The sequence below is a fragment of the Rana temporaria genome, chromosome 2, assembly GCF_905171775.1.
Source record: "Rana temporaria chromosome 2, aRanTem1.1, whole genome shotgun sequence".
NCBI lineage: Eukaryota > Metazoa > Chordata > Amphibia > Anura > Ranidae > Rana > Rana temporaria.
The window spans coordinates 62137356-62161105 of NC_053490.1; the positions used below are offsets into that span (position 1 = coordinate 62137356).

Genomic DNA, 23750 nt, shown 5'->3' on the forward strand with positions numbered 1-23750 from the left:
GTATGTAAAAATCTGTGTTTTTTTTTAAATCTCAAGATTATAGCTGCCCCGCCTCTCCAGTACCTTTTCAGTGTGTGTATGTGTATTCTGTGTGTATGTATACTGTGTGTGTATACTGTGTGTGTATATTGTGTGTGTATACTGTGTATGTAAACTGTATGTGTATATTGTGTGTATACTGTGTGGCCCCATAATCTATTGCCTGGGCGCCCCATAATCCCCTATTGCCCATGGGACCCATGAGGTGTCAGTCCGCCCCTGCCAATAAATATACGCTTATTGGGATTTTATTTACCAAAAATATGTAGCAGAATACATATTTGCCTAAACTGATGAAGAATTTTTTTTATGGATATGTTTTATAGCAGAAACTAAAAAATATATATTTTTTTTCAAAATTGTCGCTCTATTTTTGTTCATAGTGCAAAAAATGAAAACCGCAGAGGTGATCAAATACCATCAAATGAAAAGAAAGCTCTATTTGTTGGGGAAAAAATACATACATTTTATTTGGGTACAGCGTCGCACGACTGCACTATTGTCAGTTAAAGCGACGCAGTGCCGTATCTCAAAAAATTACCTGGTCAGGAAGTGGGAAAAACTTTCCGGGGCTGAAGTGGTTAGGCAGTTACACAAGGAATGAAGGTTTGACATAAATGGATAAAAGCTGATCACCCCCGTCAGTGGTAAATAGTTTGTCTTAACCCTCCAACTGGCACTTTTCCTGGACAGCATGGTCCAGGAAAATTGGTAAGCTGCATTAAAAAAAATAACAAAAATAATTGGATTTTTGTATTTTACACCGCTTTAATGATGAATTCTGTTCCTAGCACAATGTTTATAAGTGTTTTCATTAAGGGTTAGTTGACAGTACAAAAAAGCACCCCAGATCCGTTTTGCGTGCGTTTCTCCATGTGCCTTTTTAACGTGTTTTTGGCATGGTCCTTTTGCGTTTTTAATGCGTTTCTAAATGTGTTCCAGTGCTTTTTTTCTTTCTTTTTTTTTCTGTACTGTGGTCCAGTGCATTTTTGATGGGTTTCAGTGCATTTTGGTGCGTTCTTGATGCATTTTACAGCAATCCAGTACAGTCCAGCTAAAATGCAGCATGTTCTACTTTTTTTCTGGAACTGGAACACCCTGGAACTGACTGCACTGGTGTGAACTATGCCATTGGAAACCATATAATGTACTTTCCATTAAAACACACACTGGACTGCATGTGGTGTAAACTGGCCCTTAACTGCGGATTGTTTGTATTGTGTTATTTTACTCAGTTAAATAAAATATGCATACAAATGGTGTGTTTTTTTTCTTCTTTTTTAGTTATTTAATAACACGGATGCTGGAAAGGCTTTTACTATTGAGCTTTTGCTAACTCTTCAGCTGGTTCTATGTATATTTGCCTCCACTGATGATCGAAGGACCGATAATATGGGATCTCCAGCTCTGTCTATTGGTTTTTCTGTGACTTTTGGACACCTACTTGGAGTAAGAATTAAATATGTTCTTTACTAATTGTGAAAGCAATGGAATTATATGTATTTCTTTTATTTTTATTCTACTTTTAAGCATATCTAAAACCAAAAGAAAATAATATATTGCAGCTTATCAGTTCTTAGAAGTAGCGGCTGCTTTAGTTCTCTTTTTTCCCCCAGCTGTTTTCTATTTATTTTTAACTTTTTATCAAGTGAATAACAAACACAGGGCCAGATTCACAGAGCATATACGACGGCGTTTCTCCTGATACGCCGTCGTATCTGTTGTTCTATCTATGCGACTGATTCATAAAATCAGTTACGCATAGATAGCCATAAGATCCGACAGGTGTAATTGTTTTACACTGTCGGATCTTAAGATGCAATACCGCGGCCGCAGCTGGGGGGAGTTCGCATTGTAAACCAGCGTCGGGTATGCAAATTAGGAGTTACGGCGATTCCCGACGGTTTTTCGCGTTCGCTACGTGGCCGCTAGTCTATTTTACCGTCGCAAAGTTAGTCGTTTTTTTTGGTGCCTTTACTTTACACAGCAATCGTATTGCTGTATAAAGTATGGCCGTCGTTCCCGCGTCGAAATTTTTAAAATAACGTCGTTTGCGTAAGCCGTCCGGGAATACGGAATTACGCTACACACGTCGCCGTTCGAAAAAATTACGTCACTTCGCGCAAAGCACGGCGGGAGTTCGGAAACGGAGCATGCGTGGTAGGTCCGGCGCGGGAGCGCGCCTAATTTAAATGGCACACGCCCATTTGGAGGCCGCCGGCGTAGGTTTTCATCTCAAGTGCTTGGTAACTACGATACGTTACGCTGCCGCTCATCTACGTGAATCTGGCCCACACTTTCTGTCCTAGGGAGGTAATGCTCACTCACTGCACTGTATCTATGTAGGGAGCAGTGTTATTACTCAAGGCTGCTCTCTTGAGGCTACAAACATAAGGAGGAGGGGTTAGTAGTTCACAGAAGATAGCTGCATATCTCCCAAAAGGCCCCAATTTGCCGGGACTGTCCCAGATTGAGCACATCCCTCAACCCTGCACTCAGTGCGTATCGCACCCTTCAACCGTGCACTCAGTACATAGTGCACCCCTTAACCCTGCACTCAGTACATAGCACACCTCTTAACCCTGCACCCAGTACATAGCGCACACCTCAACCCTGCACCCAGTACATAGCGCACCCCTCAACCCTGCACTCGGTACGTAGTGCATCCCACAATGCTGCACTCAGTATGTAGCGCACCTCTCAACCTGCACTCAGTACGTAATGCACCCCTCAACCCTGCACTATCTAAGTAGCATACCCCTCAACACTACACTTGGTACACAGTGTACCCCTCAACCCTGCACTCTGTTCATAGCACACTCCTCAACACTGCAGTTTGTACACAGCACACCTCCCACCCTTAAGCTCCTACCAATGCTAAGAGTTTGGCCACAACGTGCCACAGATTACTTCCTCCTTCAAGTGTTCCTCATTCTAAAGTTCATAAGTTGGGAGGTATGTAGCTGGAAAAGCTGATAACACTTTTTATTTATATACCAGTTTAATACACAAGAAGTGACAAGGACACTGGAGTTTTGGAAAGATCTACAGGTATTTTCAGTACTTGCAGAAAATGTATTTAGTCTGGAAAAAAGACCCCCTAGGTGTTTGTAGTCCAAATCAATGCAACAGTCTAGCTGGTTCTCCTTAGATACAGTACAGTGTGGGAATTGTCATCCTAGGACTGAAAGTGTGCTACCGGCAGGATCACCGTGTGGAACTAAAGGAATGAAAGTCTGAAAAACAAATCTAATGCAGCCACCACAGCTAAAGATTGGTAAACTACCATACATTGAATTATTTGTTTGGGTTTAAATCTCCTATAAAGGGGATTTCTAAATTCTATCAAACATTTTTCAAGGACACTTATGCAGGCACTAGACCGATGGACTGTTTTCATCGGACAAACCGATTGTGTGTGGGCCCCATCGGTCTTTTTTCCATTGGTGTAAAAAAATAGAACATGTTTTAAATTTTTCCTATGGATAAAAAACCGATAGGAAATTCGGATCGTCTGTGTGGAACTCCATCGGAGAAAAATCAATGCATCCGCAGAATCAAGTTGACGCATGCTCGGAAGCATTGAACTTAATTTTTTTCCGCTCGTCGTAGTCTTTTACGTCACCGCGTTTTGGCGGAATTTAGTCTGATAGTGTGTATGCAAGACTGATGAAAATCAGCATTATTGGATATCCAACGAAAAAATCCATCGGATTTGAGTCCATCAGAAATCCGATTGTGTGTACACGGCTTTAGAGGCGATCTGGAGCAGCCTTGAAATGATGAACAGCAGGAGAGAGTAAACATATGTATTGATATTCGGTCCAAATAAAAGATTCCCAGTATATTGCAGGGAGATAGGGGAAAATGAGAACCCATTTAAGTAAGCCTGTGAAATTCAGGGGTGATTCCAGCATAGGATGAACAAAACAATCATGGGTTACTGTCAATGAAAACTGCACAGAAAATGATCAGCAGATCCAGAGATATTAGAGTTATTTTTTTTAAAAGCAAATAGACTGTTCACTCTGCAATGGAATTTCCCCTTAAAGTGGATGTAAACCCACTCTCATCCTTTCTAAACTACGGCCATAGTGCTGATCTATAAGGATATAGATGCCTCCTGCATGTATCCGTATCTGTCAAATGTCTCCCCTCTGTCTGGTATAAGAACTGAAAAACTGCAGATTCTGTGGGTGGAGCTGTTGTCTGGAGCTCGGTGGGTGGAGTCATGATGTCAGTAGACTCCCCGCCCTCCTCTACACTCCCCTTGTCAACATGCATTTTTTCCTATGTATTCCTTACACTAAATTCTGCTATGAGCACTAATATCCAGTCAAAATCCAGAAAAGTAACCACATGACTTCAGCAAAGGAGTGGGGGTGGGATTAAAAAATAATGTCTGTCTCCAGGCTAGTGCATGAGATATGTAAATAACCTGTCACTCACAGCAAGGGGGAGGAAGGGACTAAGGTTTTTCTCTGTAAGTGTGTTTTTTTTCACTGAACAATAAAAGAGGATTGCTCAGAGCTGGATTAACTCTGTGTGGCAAGACTGGGCACAGATGATAGGAAATCTTATACTCTACATTGTGACATAAAAAAAATAAAAAAAATTGGGTTTACATCCACTTTAAAGCAGAACTAACGTTCTGCTGTAACAAATAGCGAGAAGTTACGTTTTTATTGCAGAAGAAACCTGCACTCTCCCATCTGAAATCAAATGCCCCTACCTGCCTGCTCTCTGTCTTCAGTAAATTGAGCTGTGCACGCGCAGTCCAGTTTACAGCACCAGGCTGGTCTTTATTTTCCAGAATGACGCCCCCTGCGCATGCAGAAGAATGACATCATTGCATGCCAGCAAATTAAGTGGGCAAAAGACAGGCACACAGGAGAAGGTCCTGACGCCCACAAGGGACCGTTGGAAAAGTAAATACTAACCTCTTTAGTTCTACATTAATATGAGGTGAAGGCAAGCCCTGCTGACTACCATCATTCCATCATGTAGAAGCAAAAAAATACAGTTTTACATGTGATTGGGTATTCTTTGCGAAGTGAAATTTTATCACATTCACTAAACTAAGGGAAAATTATTTTGCTAATCTAAATTTTTGAAAGTATAACTTGGCCCTACTCCTTCCTATATTTTCATATGTATCCTTCCTATCTCCACAGTTTCCTAGTGAAGGCACTGTAACAGGATGGCCCGTGACACCCATAGACTTTGTGAGGATGGGGGATACTCCTGTGTCAGCGTCACTGATAACTCTTGGGTCTGAGTCCACCCTGTGCCCTTTGGGCATAGGGTGGCTAATCATAATTCATGTATTACATGAGATGGGATATTAATAATAGCCCATATTGCAGGATCTTGAGAGATTGCAAGTTGTTGGTTAATTATGACCCCAACCAGTCAATAGTGACTCATCTCTCTGTGAAGACTGTTAATATGTTAAATAAGGCTGGCTTTTGAAAGGCCCTTAATTGTGTGATAACACTGTCTAAAATCTATTGATGCTCAGAGGTGTGAATAGGTGTCAAGCTGTATGCGGAGACGGAGCGTCTGCCTAGGGAACTCAGTGTGTGATGTTTTTTTTTGTTATGCTGTTAATGAAGGAATGTGCAGTAATTAGACATGATAATTATAGGCCGGCGTCGACCTGTCTAGAATGGTTAGTAATTAGCCTTAGTGTGTGGGTAGGGAGTTGATTGTTCCTTTAATGCCCTGTACTGTATATAAGACTGAGAAGAAACCGTTAAAGCTGTGTGTCTCGTGTCTGGGGGGAATTCTTATGGATCGGGTCCTGTTGGTTGGAGTGTCGATAAGCTGTCTTGGATGTGATGGAAGGTCGTAAACGGTGGTGACCGTTACAGGCACAAATTGTATTAAAGGACCAAGGGCAGAGGCTCAGTTGGGGGTTGTCGTTTAGCTTTTAACAACTGTCCTTAATTTCCTATTTACCTGCTATAAACATGTTAAGTGGTTGTAAACCTCTGAAATGATAATTTAACAAAGCATATCATTCTATAATGTGCACTTGTTTCAATCCAAAGCACCTAGTGTGATTTGTATCTGCTCTCTCTTTCCTCTGCTATCTGCATGTGTCGCTTCTGACTCATGCAGATAGCTCTTTATTATCATTCTGCCATTGCAGGTACAGTATATGATGCCCATTGGTAGACGCAAGAATCCTAACTTCTTCTTCTGTAAGAAATCTTCCAACAATATAAATAATTACCAGCTTACTTTTACTCAGCTGCCGGGCTGCTTTGATATCATACAACCATGAAATGCGTCTCCCAATAATGGTGAAAAAAGGCCATTCAGTTTATGGCAGTGGGTACATTATTGCTTATAAATGAACAATACACAGAGATAAACACACACTTCAGTGTATTGTATATTCATAAAACATTATTTATAGCTACACCAACAATAACTATCACACTAAGCAATAACCTTAGAAAAAAACATTATGTTACATTTAAAGTCAAGGAGAATCTCTTGCTAGAAAGACAGGAGTACTGGGAAAATAAAGCATATACAGTTGTATTCAAAATTATTCAACCCCCACTGAAATTGATTGTTTTGCCCAGTTTGACATTGATTTTGATCATTCAGTCATCCTGCTTACAATTAAATCAAAGAGGCACGTGTAGGTCAGACAAATATAACATAACATTTATAATGAAATAACCACAAATGTCTTTTCTGTGCTCACATCATTATCAGTTTTATTCAACCCCCAGTTGACATTCAATCTTAGTACTTAGTACAACATCCTTTTACAGTTAGAACAGCTTTTAAACTTGAAGCATAGCTTGACACAAGTGTCTTGCAGCGATCTACAGGTATCTTCGCCCATTCGTCATGGGCAAAAGCCTCCAGTTCAGTCACATTCTTAGGCTTGCGCACTGCAACTGCTTTCTTTAAGTCCCACCAGAGGTTCTTAATCGGATTTAAGTCTGGTGACTGCGATGGCCACTCCAAAATGTTCCAGCCTTTAATTTGCAACCATGCTCTAGTGGACTTGGAGGTATGCTTCGGATCATTGTCCTTTTGAAAGGTCCAACGTCTCCCAAGCCTCAGGTTTGTGACGGACTGCATCACATTGACATCCAATATCTCCTGGTACTGAAGAGAATTCATGGTACTTTGCACACGCTGAAGCTTCCCTGTACCTGCAGAAGCAAAACAGCCCCAAAGCATGATTGACCCCCCGCCATGCTTCACAGTAGGCAAGGTGTTCTTTTCATCATAGGCCTTGCTCTTCCTCCTCCAAACATAGCGTTGATCCATGGGCCCAAACAGTTCTAATTTTGTTTCATCAGTCCACAGAACACAATCCCAAAACTTCTGTGGTTTGTCCACATGATTTTTGCATACTGCAGTCGAATCTTCTTATTCTTTGGAGACAGCAAGGGGGTGCGCCTGGGAGTTCTGGCATGGAGGCCTTTATTACGCAGTGTGCGCCGTATTGTCTGAGTAGAAACTTCAGTACCCACATCTGACAAATCTTTTCTCAGTTCCTCAGCAGTCACACGGGGACTTTTCTCCACTCTACGCTTCAGGTAGCGCACAGCAGTCGAAGTCAGCATCTTCTTTCTGCCACGACCAGGTAGCGTTTCAACAGTGCCCTTTGCCTTGAATTTGCGAATGATGCTTCCTATGGTGTCTCTTGGTATGTTTAACATCTTTGCAATCTTCTTATAGCCATTGCCCTTCCTGTGAAGAGTAATCAGTTCTTCTCTTGTCTTCCTGGACCATTCTCTTGACTTCACCATGTTTATAACCACACCAGTAAATGTCTAGAAGGAGCTGAGTATCACAGTCATTTTAAAGCTGCCTAATTGGTGCTTATTAGGCTTTATTGCTGCTCCCTGACATCCACAGGTGTTTTCAATACCTGATTGAAAACACTTCAATGAACCTCTGTTCTTCAGAGTGGTAGTCTTTAAGGGGTTGAATAATTGTGTAAATAAAGAATTCACAAAATAAACATTTACTAATGTCTTACAAAACCAAATGATGTCATTTTAGTTGCATATGGTTCTTTAAGAAAAGAGAAAATTACCCCTAGGGGCTTTGTGCTGCAGCAAGGAATAGAAACGTACCAAAAAATATATAAAAGTATAAATTTATTTAAATATGTTGTACGGAAAAAGCCCCAAACAGTAGGGACTCAAGATATGAGCTTGGTAAAAAACATAAGTCATACATGGCAAATAAAAACACAAGGTAGAACAAGTACAGACATAGCATAACAGTACTGTAAGTATACAAATACTATGGGCGAAAAACACCCCTACGCGTTTCGACCTTTTATAAGTAGCGGTCTTCTTCAGGGAGTATTAGTTAGACGCTGCCATAGGTTCTGTAAGAAAGAAAATACATACAAAGAGAGATACATATAGATAAGTGGGACATAATAAACAGAAAAACACAAAGAGGGCCCGCCACCCACAGCCATATAGGTAGATGGCAGGATGCGGGTAAACCTCCTACAAAAGTGGACTAGTGTAAAAAATCCCACTGCCACTCACCCAAGACGTCCAATGGAAGGCGTAGACCCGGACCAGATGAACCACTGCCGCACCATCAAACTCCCCCGGGGGGTACCAGAGGGGTGGAAAAAGGGGAGAGGAGCTCCCCTGGGTCAGTGTAGAAAAGGACTCCGAATTCAGGTGCACCACCAAGAGAGGTACCGCCCGGGCCTACGAGAGGTCACCAGATAGCGCGCCAGGGCCGCGCCCCGAGGCGGCCGGAGGGGGGGGGGGGCGGCAGGCAAAAAGGGGGGGGAAGGAGGGCAAACCGAGGCGGGGAAGGAGCACAGGGAGGGGGGGGCGCAACGGGGCCGGGGATGGCGGATCAAGGCCAAGCAGGTGGGGACGAGCACACGCGCCTGGCTGAGTCACAGGGGGGCCCGACACCACCGTGTACACCGGGATGGGTAAGTTGGGGTGCGGGGGAGCGCTCCCCTCCTAAGGTTGCGGTGAAGACCCTGTAATGTAAATACACGTATATGTATAAGACTGGGAAGCATGTCTAGAAAATAAAAATGGTAAATATATGAGTACACGCCAGGCTGAACAAGAAGCCTGATGTGTAGGCATGAAAATTGCGTGAGGGAGATGCACAGGGGAAAAAAAGAGATGTGGGAATGAGGGGAAACAACAGAACAACAATAGGACACAGAGTGAAAACAGACCAAAAATAATGAGCCTGGTAAAAGTACATAAAACAAAGCAAAGAAGGTGTGTAAGTGACTGAATGAATAACAATGAAGAATGCAATGTGTGGTCTAGTGAAAAATGTGGAAGTGTATGTGAAAGGGATGTGGTAGAGCAGCAGTGTGAGGTGGGAAAGCAAAAGAAAAATGGAAAACAACAAGGGGAGAAAAGAAAAGGGATAAAAGGGGAACAGGAAATATGGGGAATGTTACAGTGAAAAAGAGAAGAAAGAGGAATACAAATGAAAATAAAAATAATAAAAAAATGCTGATAATAGTCCTGTGACTATAAGTGTATGAGTGATCTAAGGGTGTGTGTGCATGTGAATGAAATCATGAAAACAGGTGAATGAAGAGGAAGGTGGAAAAAGAAACTGCAAGGGAAAGGGGCTAGTATGGAAACAAATGAAAAGGTGAAAAAATACATGTGCTATCTGTAAAGCTCACAGAGGTAAGATGGTCAGATGGTAAAATGGTTGAAGCTGTAGCCTTCCTGTTAGGGAGGGATGTTGAGACACCTATTGAAGGAGGTGCTGACGTCTGTTGAAAAGTAAACGAAGTAGAAGAGTAAGATAATAATGGGGATACAGGGGTGGATGGCAGGTTTGCAGGAAATGGAAAAGAGAGCCAAGGCTCCCACTTACCTTCCTGCAGCCAAAATCTGTCATAACCACCAAATACAGTCGCCGTGGGATCTGGATTTGTCCCAATGAGGCTGGCTGCTTATATAAGGTATATCTTGAACAGGTGAGGGAGTGCACTCCCTCTACACCTGTAGCAACCCCACCCTATGATGCAGTAGGGGGCGGGCCCGGATGGACCCAACCCTGCCCGGGAACCACACCCACCGCTGGGGCAGGTGTAAACATCACCGAAGATCCCCCCCACCACACACACCCCCCCCCACAGGGAACCCCCCCATCCACGGGAACGCCGCACCCACCCCCCCCACACGGCCAAACCCCCGCCCCCCCACCCACCCACCGCGCACGCAGCAATACAGCGCGCCCAGGCCGCCATGAGGCGGCAAGTGGTGGCCTCCCCGGCGTTCCAGAAGGGACTGCTAGGTCCCCGGTGTACCAACTCCATCCTCCTCGTCCATGGACGGCAATGCGCAGGCACGCAGGTGGTGTGAGCCGCGCGCGGTCACGTGAGGCGTCGGCGCCATGACGCCATCGCGACCCCGCGCGCTCGGCAAGGGCGCGTGCTGGCCGCTAGGGACCTGGGATGCCGCCGGCAGGCGCAGAAACTCCCCCCAGTGGCCAGCGGGAAGAAGGCCACCAGAGAAAAAGCACAAGAACCGGGGCCAGCCCGGATATGTGCAGAGTCCCCGCCTGCCGTGAGGCCCAGGGAAGGAAAAATCTCCTGCTGGCTACCGAACCATATGCACCCATGGAGCCCCCAGGGGAAAGATGATGATGGAGGGATGCGGATGTGGTGACGGTCCAGGCCCGGAATCCAAAAAATGGACGTCCATGGGGGGTGGTAAAAATCTGAAAAATATTATTAAAGTATATGTTAAATGCAGATTGCTGTGCGATCATATTTGGGTAAATGCTCCGCATCAGAAACAGATGCAAAGTACATTTGTATCGTGTGAGAAATTAATATACCAAATGGACATATTAGTCTGAAACAAACAAAATAATGTATATAAGAACAGAACAAAGAAATGATGATAAAATCATAACTAAATTGGAGAGCTGAGCATATTGTAAATAAACATACACACTTGGAAAGGGGATCCAAAGGGGGAAAAAACCAACCAAATACTGATGGAAACAAAAAACCTTCAAAGAACAAACCGGGGAGGACACAGGACGCAAACATGTAGGCTGAGAGGTAGGTCGCCATACAAGGCGGCCATAAATCTCCTGCGTCCTAGATAAAGTCGGTTTTCCCGGATGTAAACCCCTTTCGGGGAGGGAGCAAAGGAGATGGATTAGTTCAGGCCTGGGTACACCATGGCATGGAGTATGAAAATCCACCTTAGCTCACACTGGGGGAGGGCTTTGTTCCAATCGCCGCCCCTGATCGGTATATGAACTCGATCAATGACGGCGAAGGTGGTTTTAGGCATTTTGTAATTGTGTTTAAAAACCACATGCCTGCCAAGGGGCAGGTATCGGTTTCCAGTTTGCATGTTAAATTCGTGCCTGGCTGCACGACGTCAAAATTCTTGTTTAGTCTTGCCAACGTAGAGTGCGTTGCATTCACATGACATTAGGTAGACAACTCCGTGGGTCTGGCAGTTAGCGAAAAGGTGTGGAAAAAACATCACACCGTTGGGTAATGGGAAGGATTTCTCCTTACGCATAAGGGGACAATGCGAGTACTGGCCGCATGGAGAGGTTCCAAATGCGGGACAGTGTTTCTTTGTGGTGGCCCCTTTAAATTCGCTCTGCACTGGCTTGTCTTTTAAGGACATGGCCCTTTTAAAAGTAATGGAAGGAGAACCAGTAACAAGTTTGTTGGTCTTTGGATACTCATGTTGAACAGATTATCAATGGTGTGTCAAAAAACAATTGAATCAAAAAACCAAATGCATAAATAGATACAACAGACCTAAAGCTCATGTCCTGAGTCCATGGGTGTGAACCCTGGGGAACGGGTGTTTAGCCACCCAAAAATTTTTTAGCGAGGAAAGGGTATTGGAACCCATGGATAGAAAGTGCTGCACACCCCTGATATGTCTTGAGAAAAGAGAAAATTACCCCTAGGGGCTTTGTGCTGCAGCAAGGAATAGAAACGTACCAAAAAATATATAAAAGTATAAATTTATTTAAATATGTTGTACGGAAAAAGCCCCAAACAGTAGGGACTCAAGATATGAGCTTGGTAAAAAACATAAGTCATACATGGCAAATAAAAACACAAGGTAGAACAAGTACAGACATAGCATAACAGTACTGTAAGTATACAAATACTATGGGCGAAAAACACCCCTACGCGTTTCGACCTTTTATAAGTAGCGGTCTTCTTCAGGGAGTATTAGTTAGACGCTGTCATAGGTTCTGTAAGAAAGAAAATACATACAAAGAGAGATACATATAGATAAGTGGGACATAATAAACAGAAGAACACAAAGAGGGCCCGCCACCCACAGCCATATAGGTAGATGGCAGGATGCGGGTAAACCTCCTACAAAAGTGGACTAGTGTAAAAAATCCCACTGCCACTCACCCAAGACGTCCAATGGAAGGCGTAGACCCGGACCAGATGAACCACTGCCGCACCATCAAACTCCCCCGGGGGGTACCAGAGGGGTGGAAAAAGGGGAGAGGAGCTCCCCTGGGTCAGTGTAGAAAAGGACTCCGAATTCAGGTGCACCACCAAGAGAGGTACCGCCCGGGCCTACGAGAGGTCACCAGATAGCGCGCCAGGGCCGCGCCCCGAGGCGGCCGGAGGGGGGGGGGGGGCGGCAGGCAAAAAGGGGGGGGAAGGAGGGCAAACCGAGGCGGGGAAGGAGCACAGGGAGGGGGGGGGCGCAACGGGGCCGGGGATGGCGGATCAAGGCCAAGCAGGTGGGGACGAGCACACGCGCCTGGCTGAGTCACAGGGGGGCCCGACACCACCGTGTACACCGGGATGGGTAAGTTGGGGTGCGGGGGAGCGCTCCCCTCCTAAGGTTGCGGTGAAGACCCTGTAATGTAAATACACGTATATGTATAAGACTGGGAAGCATGTCTAGAAAATAAAAATGGTAAATATATGAGTACACGCCAGGCTGAACAAGAAGCCTGATGTGTAGGCATGAAAATTGCGTGAGGGAGATGCACAGGGGAAAAAAAGAGATGTGGGAATGAGGGGAAACAACAGAACAACAATAGGACACAGAGTGAAAACAGACCAAAAATAATGAGCCTGGTAAAAGTACATAAAACAAAGCAAAGAAGGTGTGTAAGTGACTGAATGAATAACAATGAAGAATGCAATGTGTGGTCTAGTGAAAAATGTGGAAGTGTATGTGAAAGGGATGTGGTAGAGCAGCAGTGTGAGGTGGGAAAGCAAAAGAAAAATGGAAAACAACAAGGGGAGAAAAGAAAAGGGATAAAAGGGGAACAGGAAATATGGGGAATGTTACAGTGAAAAAGAGAAGAAAGAGGAATACAAATGAAAATAAAAATAATAAAAAAATGCTGATAATAGTCCTGTGACTATAAGTGTATGAGTGATCTAAGGGTGTGTGTGCATGTGAATGAAATCATGAAAACAGGTGAATGAAGAGGAAGGTGGAAAAAGAAACTGCAAGGGAAAGGGGCTAGTATGGAAACAAATGAAAAGGTGAAAAAATACATGTGCTATCTGTAAAGCTCACAGAGGTAAGATGGTCAGATGGTAAAATGGTTGAAGCTGTAGCCTTCCTGTTAGGGAGGGATGTTGAGACACCTATTGAAGGAGGTGCTGACGTCTGTTGAAAAGTAAACGAAGTAGAAGAGTAAGATAATAATGGGGATACAGGGGTGGATGGCAGGTTTGCAGGAAATGGAAAAGAGAGCCAAGGCTCCCACTTACCTTCCTGCAGCCAAAATCTGTCATAACCACCAAATACAGTCGCCGTGGGATCTGGATTTGTCCCAATGAGGCTGGCTGCTTATATAAGGTATATCTTGAACAGGTGAGGGAGTGCACTCCCTCTACACCTGTAGCAACCCCACCCTATGATGCAGTAGGGGGCGGGCCCGGATGGACCCAACCCTGCCCGGGAACCACACCCACCGCTGGGGCAGGTGTAAACATCACCGAAGATCCCCCCCACCACACACACCCCCCCCCACAGGGAACCCCCCCATCCACGGGAACGCCGCACCCACCCCCCCCACACGGCCAAACAAACCCCGCCCCCCCACCCACCAACCGCGCACGCAGCTATACAGCGCGACCAGGCCGCCATGAGGCGGCAAGTGGTGGCCTCCCCGGCGTTCCAGAAGGGACTGCTAGGTCCCCGGTGTACCAACTCCATCCTCCTCGTCCATGGACGGCAATGCGCAGGCACGCAGGTGGTGTGAGCCGCGCGCGGTCACGTGAGGCGTCGGCGCCATGACGCCATCGCGACCCCGCGCGCTCGGCAAGGGCGCGTGCTGGCCGCTAGGGACCTGGGATGCCGCCGGCAGGCGCAGAAACTCCCCCCAGTGGCCAGCGGGAAGAAGGCCACCAGAGAAAAAGCACAAGAACCGGGGCCAGCCCGGATATGTGCAGAGTCCCCGCCTGCCGTGAGGCCCAGGGAAGGAAAAATCTCCTGCTGGCTACCGAACCATATGCACCCATGGAGCCCCCAGGGGAAAGATGATGATGGAGGGATGCGGATGTGGTGACGGTCCAGGCCCGGAATCCAAAAAATGGACGTCCATGGGGGGTGGTAAAAATCTGAAAAATATTATTAAAGTATATGTTAAATGCAGATTGCTGTGCGATCATATTTGGGTAAATGCTCCGCATCAGAAACAGATGCAAAGTACATTTGTATCGTGTGAGAAATTAATATACCAAATGGACATATTAGTCTGAAACAAACAAAATAATGTATATAAGAACAGAACAAAGAAATGATGATAAAATCATAACTAAATTGGAGAGCTGAGCATATTGTAAATAAACATACACACTTGGAAAGGGGATCCAAAGGGGGAAAAAACCAACCAAATACTGATGGAAACAAAAAACCTTCAAAGAACAAACCGGGGAGGACACAGGACGCAAACATGTAGGCTGAGAGGTAGGTCGCCATACAAGGCGGCCATAAATCTCCTGCGTCCTAGATAAAGTCGGTTTTCCCGGATGTAAACCCCTTTCGGGGAGGGAGCAAAGGAGATGGATTAGTTCAGGCCTGGGTACACCATGGCATGGAGTATGAAAATCCACCTTAGCTCACACTGGGGGAGGGCTTTGTTCCAATCGCCGCCCCTGATCGGTATATGAACTCGATCAATGACGGCGAAGGTGGTTTTAGGCATTTTGTAATTGTGTTTAAAAACCACATGCCTGCCAAGGGGCAGGTATCGGTTTCCAGTTTGCATGTTAAATTCGTGCCTGGCTGCACGACGTCAAAATTCTTGTTTAGTCTTGCCAACGTAGAGTGCGTTGCATTCACATGACATTAGGTAGACAACTCCGTGGGTCTGGCAGTTAGCGAAAAGGTGTGGAAAAAACATCACACCGTTGGGTAATGGGAAGGATTTCTCCTTACGCATAAGGGGACAATGCGAGTACTGGCCGCATGGAGAGGTTCCAAATGCGGGACAGTGTTTCTTTGTGGTGGCCCCTTTAAATTCGCTCTGCACTGGCTTGTCTTTTAAGGACATGGCCCTTTTAAAAGTAATGGAAGGAGAACCAGTAACAAGTTTGTTGGTCTTTGGATACTCATGTTGAACAGATTATCAATGGTGTGTCAAAAAACAATTGAATCAAAAAACCAAATGCATAAATAGATACAACAGACCTAAAGCTCATGTCCTGAGTCCATGGGTGTGAACCCTGGGGAACGGGTGTTTAGCCACCCAAAAATTTTTTAGCGAGGAAAGGGTATTGGAACCCATGGATAGAAAGTGCTGCACACCCCTGATATGTCTTGAGAAAAGAGAAAATTACCCCTAGGGGCTTTGTGCTGCAGCAAGGAATAGAAACGTACCAAAAAATATATAAAAGTATAAATTTATTTAAATATGTTGTACGGAAAAAGCCCCAAACAGTAGGGACTCAAGATATGAGCTTGGTAAAAAACATAAGTCATACATGGCAAATAAAAACACAAGGTAGAACAAGTACAGACATAGCATAACAGTACTGTAAGTATACAAATACTATGGGCGAAAAACACCCCTACGCGTTTCGACCTTTTATAAGTAGCGGTCTTCTTCAGGGAGTATTAGTTAGACGCTGTCATAGGTTCTGTAAGAAAGAAAATACATACAAAGAGAGATACATATAGATAAGTGGGACATAATAAACAGAAGAACACAAAGAGGGCCCGCCACCCACAGCCATATAGGTAGATGGCAGGATGCGGGTAAACCTCCTACAAAAGTGGACTAGTGTAAAAAATCCCACTGCCACTCACCCAAGACGTCCAATGGAAGGCGTAGACCCGGACCAGATGAACCACTGCCGCACCATCAAACTCCCCCGGGGGGTACCAGAGGGGTGGAAAAAGGGGAGAGGAGCTCCCCTGGGTCAGTGTAGAAAAGGACTCCGAATTCAGGTGCACCACCAAGAGAGGTACCGCCCGGGCCTACGAGAGGTCACCAGATAGCGCGCCAGGGCCGCGCCCCGAGGCGGCCGGAGGGGGGGGGGGGGCGGCAGGCAAAAAGGGGGGGGGAGGAGGGCAAACCGAGGCGGGGAAGGAGCACAGGGAGGGGGGGGGCGCAACGGGGCCGGGGATGGCGGATCAAGGCCAAGCAGGTGGGGACGAGCACACGCGCCTGGCTGAGTCACAGGGGGGCCCGACACCACCGTGTACACCGGGATGGGTAAGTTGGGGTGCGGGGGAGCGCTCCCCTCCTAAGGTTGCGGTGAAGACCCTGTAATGTAAATACACGTATATGTATAAGACTGGGAAGCATGTCTAGAAAATAAAAATGGTAAATATATGAGTACACGCCAGGCTGAACAAGAAGCCTGATGTGTAGGCATGAAAATTGCGTGAGGGAGATGCACAGGGGAAAAAAAGAGATGTGGGAATGAGGGGAAACAACAGAACAACAATAGGACACAGAGTGAAAACAGACCAAAAATAATGAGCCTGGTAAAAGTACATAAAACAAAGCAAAGAAGGTGTGTAAGTGACTGAATGAATAACAATGAAGAATGCAATGTGTGGTCTAGTGAAAAATGTGGAAGTGTATGTGAAAGGGATGTGGTAGAGCAGCAGTGTGAGGTGGTTCTTTAAGAAGTCCTTGTAGGATTTCATTCTGAATACAATTACAAATGTACACTAAATTCCCTAAAACCCTTTACAGCATTGGGGGGTTGAATAATTTTGAACACAACTGTAAGTGTTTAAAGAATAACTTCTTATTGTCCAGCGCAACCAATCAGCTTCTTCCTTACTCGGTAAAATAACCACTTCTCTATAATCATATAATGACTATTAAAACCTAACTTCATCCAAACATTTTTTGGGGGGTTTTGGATAGAGCAACAAAGGGTTACAACATCTGCTAGGTCCACTGGGCAGTGTTGCCAACCACCAGTATTTTTACTGGCAGCCAGTAAAAAAACAAACAATTTTCTCCTGCCAGTAAATGCCAGTAAAAGTAAAAGGTTGGCAGTAAAAAATATGGCTGTTGTAACGGTCACCACCATTTACGATATCCCATTCCATCGCCCCACGTCAGCTTATCCGACAATCCAGCCGACTGGCACGACCCATTCCATTTCCCAGAATAACCGAGACACAAGCTCTGGTTCCAAAATGAATGAATGCTTTAATGGTTAGCTCTTAGGTTTTTATACAGTTACAAACATGCTACAGTAGTCACAGGGACAATGAAACTCTCCAATCCACATCCAGACAGACATCCTGGCACCGCATTTAGAGGAGGTAATTACTACAGTTAAGTCACATTCCACATCTTATCATCAATAGACTTTTCACACAAAACAGTGTCATTAGCATCACACAATGAAAGGTCTGTAGAAGCAGACCTAATTAGCACAATGGACACAGAATGCAATCACAGCAAGGCACTTAAAACATCCCATAATAGGCAGCCAGACTGGCTCTCAAGCTTCAATCCACATCACCACAGTAGCAGACTTAATTAGCATCTCAACAGTCTAGGTTAAGCATTGAAGGAGACACTCTTATTGACCTGTTGGAGGTCAGAATGAAATCACTTGTAATATGTCCAGATCTCCTGCAATACATGAATTATCATTTCTCAGTCATCCTATGCCCAAAAGGGGCATAGGATGACCCTAGACCCAAGAGTCATTAGTGAAGCTGGCACAGGAGTACCCCTCATCCTTCAAAAGTCTCTGGGTGTCACGGGCCATTCCGTTACAGCTGTGATGCTCGGTTTGGTCCAGAGCCGGCTGGGACCATCCGAGTGCTTGCCACAGTGTGATAGGACGGCTCTGGCAGAGACGTGCCTGAGCATGTTGTGTGATGTCATGGTGCAATGGAGCCAAGCAGAGCGGCTAGAGCCTCGTTTGTGGGCCTGCCCTGCGGTATGGGAGCAAGGCAGGCTGGGACCAGGACCGCCAGTGCTGTTTTAGACTGGAGTGGACTGGAGGGACCACTGGGCTTGAAGAAAGAATGTCACTGTGACTCAAGGGGGGGACGTGTTGTGTCAGTGAGGTCTCGTCATCATCTGTGCGGCTGCACACTGCTTTCAGTGTCACTGTGAGAGTCAATTTCATGCGGGTTTTACCTGCCCATTCTAATTTCTTACCCTCCTGAGGCCGGTCCCTGAGCTACTTACTATATCAAAAATCAAATAAGAAATATGTTTTTTGCCTTATTATCTACCTTAAATCATATTGCTGATTGCATTTCTTTGTAGCCTAAATACTGTAATTTGCACTTAAAACTGTAATTTTGTAACTTTTGGAAATGCCAGTAAAAACTTGGCTGTGCCAGTAAGTTTTGGGTGTTGTGTCAGTAAATTTCAATCTTGTAGGTTGACAACACTGCCACTGGGTATATTTTCCTTCACTTCCTGTCCCTGTGACACCAGTACAGAAAATAAGTAGTTGCCAGCAGAAAGAGAACGTACAGATAGCAAAAAAAAAAAAAATCTCAGAAGTTCTAACTTTTAATGCTATTAAAATGTACTTTTGTTTTTATGTGTGTTCCCATTGGAGAGATTGTCCATCACTTCCTGTGGGGAAATCTCTCCAAAAGGCATACTTACAGCAAAACAGAGCTGACAAAGGTCTTAACTGAAAGCAGGCCTTTGCCCAATAAAGCAGATTTTTTGCTCCTGGTTCCCCTTCATCTCTCACTTCCGAAACACTCTTTCCAAAATTTTAGAAAGGATTTAAAACTTTTTAAAGTAGTACTAAACGATTTTCGTATTCTCCAATATAAACCCATATGCATCCACTTCTTAAAGTGATATTAAAGGTTACATTTTTTTTTTTAAATAACAAACATGTCATTCTTACCTCCACTGTGCAGTTCGTTTTGCACAGAGTGGCCCCGAATATCCTCTTCGGTGGTCCACGGCGGCAAATGCACTTCAGCGGTGAGTGTGGTTCAAAACCCGATGGGTGCAGGCAATGCACAAAGCATAAATAAAAGGGAGGAGATGATTGACAGCCGCACTCCAATAAAGTGTAAAAAATGGTGCCTTTTATTCCAGTAAAACAAAAACTACAACAGCAAAAAAAACTTTAAACAGTGGGGTAACAGAGCTGACGCGTTTCACGTCGATAACCGATGCTTACTCATGCAAAATATTGCATGAGGGAATTGGGTCATGTGACACATATTTTTCCCAAATATCACATGCGATACAGAAAAAGTCAATTCACTATACCTTTTGTAGTATTTACCCCAAATAGCAAAGACCGCTTGGTAAAAGCCAAATAAAACAGCATTAAAGTAAATTCACTAAAGGAAAAAAAAAATGTGTGAAAAGAGTAGTGTTCCAGGTGTGCGAAATTTAAGAAATGGATGAAATGTCCGCTGCTTGTTAAAGAGCTGGCACCCACCAGCATCCAACTACTACTTAAAGGGTCACTAAAGGAAACATTTTTTTTAGCTAAATAGCTTCCTTTACCTTACTGCAGTCCTGGTTTCATGTCATCATTGTTCGTTTTTGCTCTAAAGTTGCTGTAATTCTTCTCCGTTCTGGACACTTCCTGGTTGTCTGTTTCCTGATGACCACAGTACTGGGAGCTTCTAGTTTCGTTTTCCAAACCATCACTACTCTATGGCTCTGTATAGCACAGAGGCAGGAAATAACATGCAAAAACGAAACTGAAACTACAGGTACATTATATGATTGATTTTTATCTATTTTTAATCATTTTTAAAAGGAATCAGTTAACCACTTAAGACCCAGACCTTTAGGCAGCTAAAGGACCCAGCCAGGTTTTGCGATTCGGCACTGCGTCGCTTTAACAGACAATTGCGCGGTCGTGCGACGTGGCTCCCAAACAAAATTGGCGTCCTTTTTTTCCCACAAATAGAGCTTTCTTTTGATGGTATTTGATCACCTCTGCGGTTTTTATTTTTTGTGCTATAAACAAAAATAGAGCGACAATTTTGAAAAAAAAAATCAATATTTTTTACTTTTTGCTATAATAAACATCCCCCAAAAATATATAAAAACACATTTTATTTCCTCAGTTTAGGCCGATACGTATTCTTCTACCTATTTTTGGTAAAAAAAAAATCGCAATAAGCGTTTATCGGTTGGTTTGCGCAAAATTTATAGCGTGTACAAAATAGGGGATAGTTTTATTGCATTTTTATAAAAAAAAATTTTTACTACTAATGGCGGCGATCAGCGATTTTTTCGTGACTGCGACATTATGGCAGACACTTCGGACAATTTTGACACATTTTTGGGACCATTGGCCCATATTCTCAGTGAAGTTACGATGGAGTAACTCAGGATACTCCATCGTAACTCCCTTTTTTGGCCCGTGTATCTATGCTCCTGATTCTTAGAATCATTTTTGCATAGATACACTTAAGATCCGCCATCTGTAAGTCACTTACACTGGCGGATCTTAAATGCAATGACGCCGGCCGCCGCTAGATGGCATTTACGTGAAGGAGTCATTTGCGTATGCAAATGACCCTTCTACGCCGATTCCCGAATGAGTTTGCGTCGCGTAACCGTCGCTAACGTCGTTTGCGTAAGAGGAAACTTACTCCTGCTATATGAGGGGTAAGTTTCCGCAAGTCTCGCGTAGGCCATGTTACGGATGGCGTCGGGTCCCCGTCGTGTTTTTTCGTCGGGTACGTCGTTTACGTAAGTCGTTCTTGAATACGACTTTACGTCAATGACGCACACGTCGGCGTCATTGACGTTTTCCGCCGAGGACTGGAGCATGCGCACTGGGCTTTTTAAAGCCCGGCGCATGCCCAGTTCTTTCGCATCGGGGGCGCGCTTCATTTGAATAGAAGCCACCCCCTTGGAGATCCGCCAGGCTACGCCGGGACACTTACACTCCGCTGTCCCAACTTATGGAGCAAGTGTTTGAGGAATACAACACCTGCTCCAGTAAGTTGGGACAGCGGAGTGTAAGTGCCTTAAGCGCAGCAGGCGGATATTTAGAGAGAATATGGGCCATTGTCATTTTCATAGCAAAAAAAGGATTTAAAATGCATTTTTTACTGTGAAAATGACAATTGCAGTTTGGGAGTTACCCACAAGAGGGCGCTGATGGGGTTATGTGTGACCTCATGGGTGTTTACAACTGTAGGGGGGTGTGGCTGTAGGTGTGACATCATCGATTGTGTATCGCTATAAAAGGGATCACACAATCGATGACGCCGCCACAGTGAAGAACGGGGAAGCTGTGTTTACATACAGCTTTCCCCGTTCTTTAGCTCCGGGGACCGATCGCAGGACTCCAGCGGCGATCGGGTCCCACGGTTGGGTACTAGCACAGTACGTATCTGTACGTGCATGTGCCCAGCCATCCTATTCTGCCTACGTAAATGTGCAGGAGGCGGTCCTTAAGTGGTTAACTATCATGTCTCTATACCCTGTAAACAGTCATTTCAGCAAAAAAAATGTTTTCCTTTACAACTCCTTTAATAGCTGGTTGGTAAGGTATCAGCAGCCTTAACAACCAGTGAATAGCTGCTTGTTAAGGAGTCAGCACCGGCCGGCGTCCTTAACCAGTGGATAGCTGGTTGTTAAAGGAGTTCTCCAAGCTAACACTTTTAACCCCCGCTGTGCCCGGGCTGTAAAACTATACAAAATAAACTTTCACTTACCTGCCTAAGATCACCCGTTGTTCAGATATCGCCGTCCCGTTCTCCGGTTCCCGGTCTGTTCCACTTCCTGCGGGTCGGTGACTCACAGTGCGCTCAGCCTATCAGCGGCCGCAGCAATGTCCCGTCGCGGCCGCTGATAGGCGGAGCGCACTGTGAGTCACCGACCCGCAGGAAGTGGAAGGCCCCGTACACACGATAGAATCCATCCGCAGATAAATCCCAGCAAATGGGTTTCTGCGGATAGATTCTATGGTGTGTACACGCCAGCGGATCTGTTTCCGCAGAGAAATCTCCTCTGGGATGGATTCCAGCAGATCGGATATTTGCTGTGCTGCACAACAAATCCATCTGCTGGAATCCATTCCAACGGATGGATCCGCTCGTCTGTACAGACTTACCGGATCCATTCGTCCAAAGGGATTCCCCGCACGCGTCGTAATGATTTGACGCATGCGTGGAATTCCTTATATGACAGCGTCGCGCCCGTCGCCGCGTCATAATCGCGGCGACGGCGCGACACGTCATCGGCAGAGGATTTCCGCGCGGATTTCAATGCGATGGTGTGTACACTCCATCCCATCGAAATCAGCGGAAATCTTTGAGAGGATTTATCCGTGGAAACGGTCCGCTGGACCGTATCTGCGGATAAATCCTCTCGTGTGTACGGGGCCGAAGAGACCGGGACCGGAGAACGGGACGGCGATATCGGAACAACGGGGGATCGTAGGCAGGTAAGTGAAAGTTTATTTTGTATAGTTTTACAACCCGGGCACAGCGGGGGTTAAACGTTTTAGCTTAGAGAACTCCTTTAAGGAACCGAGACCTGCTGTGTCCTTAACAATCATGACTCATCTGCTGTCAGCAGGATTCCAATGAATAGCTGGTTAAGGAGTCGGCACCCACCGTGTCCTTAACAACCTCTACTCATCTGCTGTCAGTGGAATTTTGTTGAATAACTGGTTGTTAAGGAGTTGGCACCTGCTGGGTCCTTAACAACCATGACTCATCTTCTGTCAGCGGGATTTCCTACTGACAGCAGAATATAAGCACATTTTTACATTTTTCTTTTAGCAAATTAGGTCATTTGGGTCTATGTTCACTGTCTGCCCCTGGACTGTTACAGGTGACCCACAAGTTATTTACCATATATTTTCTTACATGGCAAAAGCAATGACAGGTCTTGATTGCAGGTAAGAATAGGTAAGGGTCACATTGTTGTGAGGGCATCAGCATTTTCAAAAGCAGGTTCTGGAAGACTTTCTGCTCGTACATATGGCTCAGGTCAGCATCTAAGGGCATGTTTACCTGGGCAGCTTTTTAGTACCTAGTATCTTGAATAATATGTCCCATACTTGCTCATAATATGAAAATAGATTATAATGTCTCTTGCTTGTAATAAACTATTGTCTTCTGTCTTAGATCCATTACACCGGCTGCTCCATGAATCCAGCAAGATCTTTTGCACCTGCAGTTATAACAGGAAACTTTACCGCTCACTGGGTGAGAATAATTCCTCCACTCCTTCATTGTACCATAAGTCTAATTACATTCCATGCCATGATGTAGAACAGGGCCAGTTTA

The 23750-nt window shown here is 45.0% G+C and overlaps 1 protein-coding gene and 2 long non-coding RNA genes across 4 annotated transcripts in view; 1 reads left to right on the forward strand and 2 right to left on the reverse strand.

The window, feature by feature from the left end:
* Nucleotides 1-23750, forward strand: part of LOC120929069 (aquaporin-2-like) — a 47173-nt gene that overhangs the window by 18377 nt on the left and 5046 nt on the right. The window contains exons 2-3 of one of the 2 annotated variants that reach the window (XM_040340264.1): nt 1324-1488; nt 23589-23669. In XM_040340264.1, the coding sequence (XP_040196198.1) occupies nt 1324-1488; nt 23589-23669 (246 nt within the window). The remainder of the gene's footprint in view (nt 1-1323; nt 1489-23588; nt 23670-23750) is intronic. The other variant, XM_040340265.1, reaches the window with a different exon arrangement.
* On the reverse strand, nt 8896-10136 carry LOC120929070. Its single transcript, XR_005747340.1, has 3 exons — nt 9913-10136; nt 9694-9808; nt 8896-9040 (listed from the first exon to the last, which is right to left on the reverse strand). It is a non-coding gene; the product is annotated as an uncharacterized LOC120929070 (long non-coding RNA).
* On the reverse strand, nt 12767-14007 carry LOC120929071. The gene is made up of 3 exons (XR_005747341.1): nt 13784-14007; nt 13565-13679; nt 12767-12911 (listed from the first exon to the last, which is right to left on the reverse strand). It is a non-coding gene; the product is annotated as an uncharacterized LOC120929071 (long non-coding RNA).